The sequence below is a fragment of the Engraulis encrasicolus genome, chromosome 19, assembly GCF_034702125.1.
Source record: "Engraulis encrasicolus isolate BLACKSEA-1 chromosome 19, IST_EnEncr_1.0, whole genome shotgun sequence".
In the NCBI taxonomy this organism is placed as follows: Eukaryota; Metazoa; Chordata; class Actinopteri; order Clupeiformes; family Engraulidae; genus Engraulis; species Engraulis encrasicolus.
Genome location: NC_085875.1, coordinates 17,300,355 through 17,312,505, shown reverse-complemented (window position 1 = coordinate 17,312,505; position 12,151 = coordinate 17,300,355). Strand labels below are relative to the sequence as shown.

The window sequence follows — 12,151 nt, the reverse complement described above, 5'->3', positions numbered from 1 at the left end:
CATCAAGCCAGTTCAGCACTCAAGCCTTTCAACTCACTGCCAAAGGGTGGAGAAGGAATAACGTCCATGGCAGCAATGATGACGGACCCATCGCTTAGCATTTTCAGCACCATTTTCGAGCGTCCAAATTCATAGTAGCCAGCTCATAGGCTCACACTGGATCAATCTTCCTACTGGATTAGCGACTGGACCCAGCAGTCCGCTAGCTCTGATGTACTGTGCTGTACTACCCATGGGGCTCTGCTGCCTAATGCTAATACCTTGCTCGCACTCCCTTTGCGTTACACATGTGTGGCCATGAGGCATTAAGTCATGTTGAAGGCAAGACGTGTCCTCCTCAAACCCTGGTGAGAAATGAAGCCTCCTTCGGCCGTAAATTGTGTTCCGCTGCTGGGCTACTAAATCCTTTATGGCCCTGGGGGTGGGATGGACGGTGTGTTTTTTTCTCCTAAGTTTCTTCCCAGGAGGAGGATCTGGATACTTGTAAAAGTTCTTATGGATTGCGGGAGGGGCCATTGAGATTCTTACATGGCAGTGATGGTGGTGGTGTTACAATCGGAGGTGTACGGTGTACATTTTAGGACATCCTCGTCCTCAGATAACAGACTCAAACATCAGTCTCTCAATCTTAGGAAAACCTCTGTCATCTTGAGTTAAAATTGAGTGACTGATGTTTGGAGTCTGATATCTGAGGACGAGGATGTACTAAAATGGACACCGTAGAGGTGGGACATTGACACATCCTTGACCATCGACACTCTAGTCAGTAAGCAAATTTCTGGTAAGAACATGCAGCTAGAGGCCGTGTGATTGGACCACTTTGGTCAGATGACATCAGGCACGAGAGCTAGTGGAAGCCTATGAAACTGAAATCTAAAGCCACAGTACATTTGTTTCCTCTATGGCGATACCCTTACAAAATCAACTTACTCCAAACGTCAGGGACTTTTCTGGAATGTACCCACAAGAACAGCCTAGAGGCAGATGAGTAGTTATCTGACAGACTACACTGTCAGATAACTGTACTCTACTGTACTGACAGATTGCACTGTGTAATGTTTGTAGTGGTTAATTTGCAGAATTCATGCTGCACATTCAGTGTTACCAATGTTACAGTCATGAATACTTTCCACCACCATCAAATTCTAAGTACCGGTATTATTCACGACTGGGAAAATTGCACTTTTCATACATCAAAAGGGGGATGTCCATTGTCCGCCATTTTGAATTTCCAGAAATTAACTTTTTTTCCCCGCTGCAAAACCTACTGTACTTCGGACATACTAGTAAATATTAGTTCATTATTTAGTAAATATTCATGAAGAGATCAAATATATCAGTAGACAGCACAGTTTTAATGAGCAGCATAGTTGCAACACCTGACCACCATCCTACAGAGTGCAACATTAATTTTCCTGCTAACGAAGACTTCTGCTGAAACAAGTAGGCTGACACTCTATTCCTAAATCAGCAGCATACACAGAGTACTGAGGCAAACAAAACAATATTGGCCCCACCCCCACGGCCACAGTACAGTAGCCTGATGAGCTGAGCGCGTGGGTCTGACCTGCATCTTGTTGACGTTGGGGAAGTCTCCAGGGGAGATGTGGTGCTCCCTCTGGAGCATGACGTAGATCTCAGGCAGCCGCGCAATCAGCTCCTCCTTCTTCTTCTCCTTACCGAACAGAGACGGCATCTCCTTCTTCAGGTGGCTGATGATGTAGGCATGCACCTGATGAGAGGGAGGGGGGAGTGAGAGGAAGTGAGAGAGAGAGGAGGGCAAACAGGTAGAGAAAAAAAGGAGTAAAGTGTCACACACGGAAAGAACCAAATTGTACAGAACTCTACATACTCTTGCACATAAACACACAGACTACACTCTCAGAAATAAAGGTACAGAACTCGTCGCTGTGGCAGTACCTTCAAGGGAAGTACCATTGCGTCGCTTGATTGGTCCACCAAAAAAGTGGTGCGTTCAGTTTCTTGCAATATCGACCGATGTACATCTGTCACCTCTTTTTTGAGGTACCACCCAAACAACGCAATACTCCCACTGAGGGTACTGCCCCAGCACCGAGTTCTGTACCTTTATTTCTGAGAGTGTAATGTTAACTAATGACTTTCGGTACAAAATCAAACAAAGACTAGACAGATTGCCTTGCTGGCTCCACTGGACACCACACCTTGATTCACTGTGGGTCTGGCGTGGCTAGGCAACCAGTCACAGGGAAGAGAACTTTCCAGAACCATCTCTCTATCCAGAACAGCTCTTTCACGTCATCTACGATAAGCAACTTGCGTCGACAAGTGCTTCTGGGCAAGCGATGCAGTCAGTGGACTGCCTTTTATTAATAGACATCTTTTCATGCTGAAAATTTGTTTCTCGCAGGTCCTGACCTTCTGTTCTGGGGCCTGGGCGCTGTGGCCGGTGATATGAGGAGTTTATCTGAATGGCTGGCCTCGTTGTATTTGGCATGCAAGACTCAGGGGGCGGAAGTGTGTGTGTGTGTGCGTGTGTGCGTGTGTGTGTGTACGTGCCCCTCCCAGGGCCCTATCTTAACCTTGGCAGGCCTTATGGTGGGCCCTATCAGTGTTTTGCCCTGGGGCCCTGTGTGCAATTGTTCCACCGATGGCAAGTCAGGTTCAAGTACCCCTGGCGACTCTCTCAGTTCCAACATCTCCGCTCAACTCCAACTCAACCCACCTCCATAACCCCCAAAGAGAGGTGGGGGTTTGGAGAGGGATGGGAGAGGGGTGGGTGGAGAAACATCCCGGAGTGATGTTTACTCTGAACTTTTCCTGAATGACAAGGAAGCTCTCACTCGGCACACGGGGAGGACAAAAATAAAGAGGTGGCTTCTTCCCCGCCTGTCAGGAATGTTTATTCTTTTGTTTATTCATGTTTGGGAAAAAGGACTTCACAATAACCTGTGGGAGGGGGATGGACATTGTGGACAGCTGAGAGCCAAACACCCGGTAGGTCAGGTGGCATGACACGCACACACATGCGCAAACACACACGTGCTCGCACACACACACGCACACACATATACACACACACACACTCTAGTGCCAGGGGAAGTTTGCTGAAAACAGGAGAAGGTAGGTGTGTTCGAGTGCATGTGGGAGAGTGGGACTATGTTTGTTAAGACAAATGTGTGTGTGTGTGTGTGTGTGTGTGTGTGTGTGTGTGTGTGTGTGTGTGTGTGTGTGTGTGTGTGTGTGTGTGTGTGTGTGTGTGTGTGTGTGTGTGACTGTGTGTGTGTGCTATGACAGCATGTGAGCGCGCATGTTTATCCCCCACAGAGCGAACACGTGTTTGTGGCAAAATTGTGTGTGTGTGCGTGTGACAGAAAGTGAACTACAGTATGTGTGTGTGCTGTATGAGAGTGAGTGACTGAGAGTGTGTATGAGTGAGAGAGAGAGAATATGTGTGTGTGTGTGTGTGTGTGTGTGTGTGTGTGTGTGTGTGTGTGTGTGTGTGTGTGTGTGTATGCGTGTGTGTGTGTGTGTGTGTGTGTGTGTGTGTGTGTGTGTGTAACATTCTGTCTCACAGCATGTGTGTGTGTGTGTGTGTGTGTGTGTGTGTGTGTGTGTGTGTGTGTGTGTGTGTGTGTGTGTGTGTGTGTGTGTGTGTGTGTGTGCGTGTGTGTGTGTGTGTGTGTGTGTGTAAGTGAATGAGTGAGTGAGTGAGATACTGTATGCACAGCGTGTGTGTGTGTGTGTGTGTGTGTGTGTGTGTGTGTGTGTGTGTGTGTGTGTGTGTGTGTGTGTGTGTGTGTGTGTGTGTGTGTGTGTGTGTAAGTGAGTGACTGAGTGGGGAGACAAGGGGAGTCAAGAGGCTGGGAAGGTCAGCGCAGCTCCAGTCCACTTCTAACTTCACGTGGACTTTCATGCCGCAGGAAGGAATGCGGAGCGCTGGCGGATTCCTGTTTGCGTTGCTGGCTCTTGGAAAATATTGCGGAAGAGATAAGAAACTTGTTCGTTCGCTCGTTCATTTTTCTTTTTTCTTTTTTAAAGAAAGCCCATGGCCTGTCTCGTGGGCGAGCGAGGGAGAGACTGTGAACAGTGAGGGAGCGTGAGAGTAGGGAGAGAGAGAGAGAGAGAGAGAGAGAGAGAGAGAGAGAGAGAGACAGAGAGAGAGACAGAGAGAGAGACAGAGAGAGAAAGTGAAGTGTTTATCAGTGGAAGAGTGTGCGTTAGATGAATGGTCTGTGTGTGAGAGAGGATGAGCGATGGGTAGTTATGTCAGAGTGAACACGGGGTCAAGACAAGAACACACACTTGAGCCAGGGATGTGTGTGTGTACATGTGTGTCCATGAGACGAAGAACCATACAAGTCCAATTTTTTTTTTGTAAATGTCCAGAATTGTAAATACCTGGTAACATTTGATCTTTAACATTGACATTAAAAAATCTTATATTATTGTAATTAAGAAGCTTTTGCTTTCTGACTTCAAGAAAAATCTAAATAAAAAAAATAATGTTCCAACTGCAAATTAAAAAAACATAGGCCTATGTTCAAAATGTGAAAATGTGGACATGTATGGTTCTTCGTCTCAGGGCTTCATGTGTGTGCACATGCGTGTGTGTGTATGTGCGTGTGTGGGACTGAGATTTACAATTACAGGCGGTGCAGTCCAGGAGTCAGTCTCCAGCGCCAGTTTCACTCCCCATCTTCACATCTCTGGGTGATGGTTGATGCAAAAGGCCAACACCAATCACTCATCCACCCCTATACACATACTATACTGTACATACACGCACCCACGTGCAGCTCACTCATTCACATGCACACACGCACCCAGTCAGACACACAAACAGTCACTCACTCACCCACACACCTATCCACGCACACACACACAAACGCACACACGCACGCACGCACGCACGCACGCACGCACGCGCGCACGCGCGCGCGCGCGCGCGCGCGCGCGCGCGCGCGCACGCACACACACACACACACACACACACACACACACACACACACACACACACACACACACACACACACACACACACACACACACACACACACACACACACACACACACACAAACGCACACACACACACGCACACACACACACACACACACACACACACACACACACACTAACGATATAGTAACTCCCCAGTGCCGGGGTCAACTTTATGTTCTCAGGGCAACGATGGGGAACATGAGCCAGTGGTGGTAATTGGTTTCACATGAGGGGCACCTTTTATCAACAGCCAACTTTATGAGCTCTCCCCAAGACCATTATTTTTGTTACACCACTCCGACAGCCTTAAACCCACCAAAAAAATACAGGTCGTCATTACCCGGCAAAGATCTCCCGCGTCTTATCGTAGTAACCCTACACACAATTAGTCCTGTCCATCACTTGCACGCGATATCGCGCTTCACACACGCCGTTCATTCCCCTCTTGGTGGGAAATGCGTGATATAGACAAATACTTTTGTATACCTCAACATGACATCAGCAGAGATTGTGACGACACTGCATAACTTTATGCTGCAGCCTCTTAATGTATTGTGCAAACCATTCCAACAGAGGAACACTTTACTATTTGATGAAAAAAGAAAGTACAACCATAGTACTATTTCTATACTACTATGTACTATACTACTATGACATTACACTGAGTCTTGAGTAAAGCCTTACGACTTGGTCATAGCCATTCCATAGTACTATTTCTATACTACTATGTACTACACTACTATGACATTACACTGAGTCTTGAGTAAAACCTTACGACTTGGTCATAGCCATTCCATAGTACTATTTCTATACTACTATGTACTACACTACTATGACATTACACTGAGTCTTGAGTAAAGCCTTACGACTTGGTCATAGCCATTCTGGTAACAGCACATTTATAACAGTGGGGTCCTGCCGTGGCCTAACAGTGGGGCACTCGTCTGCTGGGTGGCCGACCCGAGTTTGCTTCCTGGCCCGGGTCATTTGCCGACCCCTCCCCGTCTCTCTCCCCATTCACTTACTTTCCACCTCATACTGTCCCGTCATTAATAAAGTCGAAAAAGACCAAAAAATACACCTTTAAAAATGTATAACAGTGGAATGTCGTAACCTTATAATGTGCATTGTTCTACTAGTGAAAAACCTCACTATTCCTTGGAATAAAAACGTACTATGCCAGTATTACACAGCTGAGACATTCACACAGAGTCTTCAGCAAAACATTACAACTTGGTCACTGTCATTCTGGTCACAACAAACTTATAACAGGGGTCGTTGGAATTGAAACTGAAGCTTTTGAAGAGGAAACTGAGCTTTCTGTTCCATTCAACCTTCAAGATTTCAAGAGAGTTTGTAGGGGAATTTGCCGTTTCATTCATTGTTCTGAGAGAATTTACGAGGTCAAGACGTTGCATTGCAACAAGAGGGATCCTCTTCCTCTGATCTCCATTCCAGATCCTCCCAGATAGTGCTTGATGGGGCTCAAGGTCAGGGTTCTCTGTGTGTGTGAACAACTACGGTTCTTCAACATCAAACACATCAAAACAATGACTTTCATAGTTCTAGTCAAGTGCTTTGTGGAATGGACTGCAGTCGTGTTGTGTAAAATGCAACTGAACAGGAGTCTTGCAAACTGTTTTTTCAAGAATTTGGATAAGGCCGTTTATCTCCTGTCAAGGGTACTGCTAATGCTTCAGCATACCAAGACATTTTACACGGTGGTGCACATAACACAAGTGCTACGCTTCTAACTCTTCTTCTTCCAACTGGGAGAAGGAACTTTTCTATTCCAATCTAATTATGCCAGACTACTGTACATACAAGATATGGGTATGCATTTGCATACAATAAGTTATGGTAGACAAGTATAATCATATTGAATACAAAAGGGTCTTTTACATAAGTATTTTGGTATTTTGTATATCTGTTTATCACTGATGTTCCAGTTGCTGTAATGGTAAGCTCTCAAGTATGGTTGTCCATACAGTGTACTCAATGTAGCCTACAATACAAACTGGAAGAGTGTCAGTTCTGTTTGCTATGTCTGTAATGAGTGGGGACGACATTCGCATGTGATTATCTTATTACCACAAAGGAAAAAACTCACACCCTGCCGTATAGGTTTTGGCAATGGTATGCGCAAAAGACTCACTGTAACTTACAATTTTGAGTGAAAATAATGTATTGTCATGTTTGGAACAACACACATCAACTTTATCATGTGGCCAAACATCTTGAGTCGATTTTTGCTTTTGTGTTTTGCAAAACAATAAGATGTTTCTTAGCATTATGCCAAAGACAACAAGATTTTCAAACTCGGTTACAGTCAATTTCGTTCTGTGATGAGCCAAGGCCCTTCACCTTTGAATGAGGTCAGTGCAGACCAGAAACGCAGCTGAGCAAGGAAGAGCAGGGCTGGAGTTGATCTTTGGGTCAGAGGGTTGAAGGTTCGAATCCCACCTGGACCAATAGGAAGAATCAGTGGACTTTCCCTGCATCCAACCCCATGTTGCTCCAGGGTTAGTGGCCGACTAGTCTATCCCTAAATAACTGCAAGTTGCTTCGGATAAAGCCATCAGCAAAGTCCCATTTCATGCAAATGTCCTGTAATAATATACTGATGATGTCCATGTAATGGTGATGCATGGGTGTGTGGCGATCACCTTCGCCTTGTGGGCCTACATGATATTGATATAATTTGTTAATGTCAGTGTACTGTAATTGCATGTGATCCATGTTTGTGGTTGCAAGTCAATATTTGTCCTCAAATCCTTTCTATCCACCCAGTGACCTCTGGCTTTGTGATTTGAGGTTAAATGCTGATTGATGACCAAGTTTTTTTCGATATCTTGCAAAAACGTAATTCATAAGGTTACTCAGAGTTATTCTCTCATTTGCCATCGAAATGTTGATTGAGACAAAGCCTCTGAAAAGCCGTTCAGGGCTGCTTGACAGTGGAAAAACGTAACCGTTTTCTCCACAGAGGTGGGACGACACTTCTGCAAGAGGCCAGAAGCTATAGGAAAGGATGAGAGGACAAAAGATTGACGTGGCGTGCGTGCGCGGGTCTCACCTTGGCCAGACGGGCCCTCTTGATGAGGTCGTTGAGCTTCCTGAGCGCTGCGTTCCTGGGCAGGCCCTGGATGTCCCGGAACAGGTCCTGCGCCTCGGCCTCGAACAGCCGGCGGTTCTCGGTGTTCTGCAGGGGCTTGGCCCAGAAGGAGCCCAGGTAGACGCGCACCACCTCGGGCGTGTTGATCACCTTGCCCAGGGACCACATGAGGGCGCCGTACACGCGCATCAGCTGCTGAGTGTCCACCTGGTTACACAAGGTTCACACGGTTGGGTTGAACAGTGTCACAGGGGTGGTCACGGGAGTTGTACAGTGTCTTGAACATCGACATAGTTCACCCCTCCCACCAGCAATCATTTGTCAACATCATGAACAAGCAATTCGATTACGTTTTTTTGTGTGTCTTTTTTGACTTTATTGAAGATAGAACAGTAGGAGAAAAAAAAGTGAAAGCCCATTGGGAAACTCCAACTCCCATTGTCATTGTGACACAGCACTCCACAGCACACAAGTGAACACTGCACACTGCACACAACGAAATTGCATTTATACCTCACCCGTGCAAGGGGGCAGCCCTCAGTGGCGCCCCATGGGGAGCAGTGCGGTGGGACGGTACCATGCTCAGGGTACCTCAGTCATGGAGGAGGATGGGGGAGAGCACTGGTTGATTACTCCCCCCACCAACCTGGCAGGTCGGGAGTCGAACCGGCAACCTCTGGGATGCAAGTCTGACGCCCTAACCGCTCACCCATGACATGAGAGGCAGACAGGAAGTGAATGGGGAGAGGGATGGGGAAGGGTCGGCAAAGGACCAGGGCTGGACTCGAACCCGGGTCGCTGGGTTGCCGGCCTAGCAGGCCAGTGCCCTATCATAAGAGCCACAGAAGGGCCGCAGGTTTCTAATTTTAACAGAGTTCACCCCTTCCTTCCTTCCTCCACCTAACATTTCTCAGTTTGGAAGTTTCCAGACCCTCTGTATGAATCAGAGTAGTATGAGGGGACGGTAAAACCAGGCTAGAGTGCACAGGCTCCTTAACAAAATAGCTCTGGCCCTGCCATGGCTCAAACGGCAAGGCATTGCACTGTTGTGCCGGCAACCAGGGTTCGGTTCCTGACCCGGGCTGATTTCCCAGTCCTCCCCCGTCTCTCTTCCGCTCAATTCCTGCCCCATCCTTCACTATCCTATACAAATAAAGATGATAACCTACTCCCCCCCAAAAAATATCTACAAAAAAAAACAAAACAAATCAACAACAACAACAAAAAAAGCTCTGACCTGGTCGGCCTTGTTGAGCACCACACGGATCTTGTCGTCCTGGCCGCGCAGTGCCCTGATGGCCTCCGAGAACTCGTCCGAGATGTCCAGCTTGTGTGCGTCGAAGAGCAGGATGATACGGTCCACGCGCTCGCCAAACCAGCGCAGCACCTCCGAGAAATCGTAGCCTGGCAAGGAGGAAGAGGGAGAAGAAGAGGGAGGAGAAAAGAGAGGAAGAGGTTACATCATGTCAGTGGAAAAGGATGAGTTTAGGTTAGGCCAGTGGTTACCACTAAGGGAACTTGGGTACACATCAGAGGGTATGTGAAAAAAACATTTACAACTGTATGGAGCAGTCACATGAGAATAGAGGAAGAGATACAGGGCATGACTGTGGGGGTACTCATGGTATGATAAAAAGGCTTAGGAGGTACGCAAGACATCGCTTGGAAACATTGGAATTGTTGAGTCTTTGAGCACTTTGAATCTCTAGTCTTTACTCTTTGTCTCCAGAGTGTAACAGTAACCTAAGAGCTATGCATATGAGGGCAACAATCCTACCCGATATTGTCTAGCATTTTAACAAACCAACACAGGTAGAGACAAAGAACATTCATACTGTGTAAAAAAGAAAGGGCTAGAATTTGCACAGAGGTCATAGTGAAGAAAGTAGGTGAGAAGGGTGGTGGTGATGTGAAAGATGAGTATGGGGTGTGGTGTGTGTGAGTGACTGTGTGTGTGTGTATGTGTATGTGTGTGTGTGTGTGTGTGTGTGTGTGAGTGACTGTGTGTGTGTGTATGTGTATGTGTGTGTGTGTGTGTGTGTGTGTGTTATCTGATTTTCCTTTAGTGAAGTAGCTTCTAGGAACCATTCAAAGGAATGGATGGCGTGTACACACCAACTCAACTCTGGTGTGAGATGCCTGTACACACCACGGGTATGACACATGAACGGCAACGTGGAATGCCACAGTTTGAGAAGAGACCACCACCTGACAAACAGTAGCGTAGCAGTGATGGGAGCATGAGACCTTGAGATGGCCCGCGCCTCCACTTTGGCAACAACAACAGAGTCAGTAACGTGACCTCCCCCATGTCCCCTTAAGGAGTCCTCAGACACATGACGAGATACCCCTGGGCCCCCTCTGGCCCTCTGGACGCTTCAGATTGACATAGCGCCATAGGGCAAATATTAACACTGAATTCACAGCCAGTGGGTGGAGCAGGGGTGAGGTTCACAGTCTGTTAAATGTCTCTCGTTAAGACAAACAAACTCACACCGAGACACGTTTTCCAGCACTAAAAGGAATTACAGTTAAGATAACAGCCAGATGCTTAGTGACTCCAATTTTTCGAAAGGCCTTAAACAGTGAGAGCAGGAGTTATACAAACACAGTGAAGCACAGTGACATGGGAGGGTGCCTTTCCTACGTGTGAGTAATGCACATGGTTCTCATCCACTGACAAGCTCGCCTTCCTTCTCCAAATTCCCATCTCAGCGTAGCCTAGTCGTCAAAATCTCACCACCACCACCACCACCACCATACCAGAGATTCTTTAAGTATAGAGATATGCCAACATAATAGGTTTCTATGGGCACCTAATGTGACCAGGTTCCGGTCTGCCTAAAGGGGCGTGTCATAATGCTCCTAGCATTGAATAGAACTGTCCTTAGGTCTGCCTAGGTCTGCCTAAAGGGGGATTTTCCCCCCTCCCCCTTGCAATAATAGAACCCGGAAACAATGGGCCAATGGAACCTCTCTCTCTCTACTCTCTCTGACCATACCACAACACGCAATAAATGACTAGCAGTCTACAACCAAATTGCTGAGGATGAATGACCCCTCCATGTTAGCCTATAGGAGATTACAGTCGGTTGTCTGGTTCGCTCAGCCCTGCTTCCTTCCCAAATTCAAATTTCCTATACAGTACATACTGTAGAACATTCTGTGGTGCAGCACCACTGAATAAAAAGCGAGCAGCACAAAATGATAAACAACCACACATACAGTAACATGTCAATGAGGGTACACTACACTCAAAACACTTATAATGGCTACTTTTTTGCCAGGAGCACCACACACAGCTACTTGGTCTGTCGATAGCTCATCACCACCACCACCACCACCACCACCACCACACCACAAGACAAAATAAATCACTTGCTTACAACCCGAATGCTAAAAGCTTTAGCCTCTCTCATTTGAACCTACAGGAGATTACAGTCAGTCTTCGGTTTAGCTCAGCTAGGTCATTCAGCCAGATTGATTTCACTTGAGCAGAGCCAGGCACATTTATACTGCACCCCAATGTCACAGCTCAGCACCGGGTCCGGGCAGGCACCCAGGTTTAAATAACAGCCAAGGTGTGCTAGACGTCTACATAATTAACGGCATAGAGAGGGCGTATCGGATGACAGGAGGTGGTGGCAGATGAACACACCCAGGGCTTGGCTGGGCCAAACAAATGGTGCGGGCATTGTTGGCATTAACTAGCCCCTCACACAGTAGCGTTCACACCAATGGGCCTGCCTGTCTAAACAGAAAATTGACCAACGGGATGCCCTTTCAAACAAAAAAAACAACAAAACAAAAACAGAAGTATTAGCCCCTGAGGACCGCCAGCCCACCGGGAAAATGCCCTCCATGCCAGTTGACCAGTCCAACCCTTCGCACGCCTAGAGAGAAGAAAGGGGATGTGGGAAAAGGAAGTGAGAGACATGAGTAACTGATGATTTTCTTTTTTTGGTGGTGTGTATAGGAAACAGAGAAAGGCAAAGGAGTGGAGCAGCTCACAGTTTGGATATTGTGCCTCCTGTAATGAGATCGAATAACATTGG

The 12,151-nt window shown here is 47.0% G+C and overlaps 1 protein-coding gene across 2 annotated transcripts in view; it reads right to left on the bottom strand.

The window, feature by feature from the left end:
- The window catches only part of ehd4 (EH-domain containing 4), a 32,438-nt gene that overhangs the window by 3,059 nt on the left and 17,228 nt on the right, over positions 1–12,151 (bottom strand). For both annotated transcript variants that reach the window (XM_063183738.1, XM_063183737.1), the window contains exons 5-7: positions 9,334–9,500; positions 8,058–8,303; positions 1,568–1,732 (exon numbers count right to left, since the gene is read on the bottom strand). In XM_063183738.1, the coding sequence (XP_063039808.1) occupies positions 1,568–1,732; positions 8,058–8,303; positions 9,334–9,500 (578 nt within the window). The remainder of the gene's footprint in view (positions 1–1,567; positions 1,733–8,057; positions 8,304–9,333; positions 9,501–12,151) is intronic.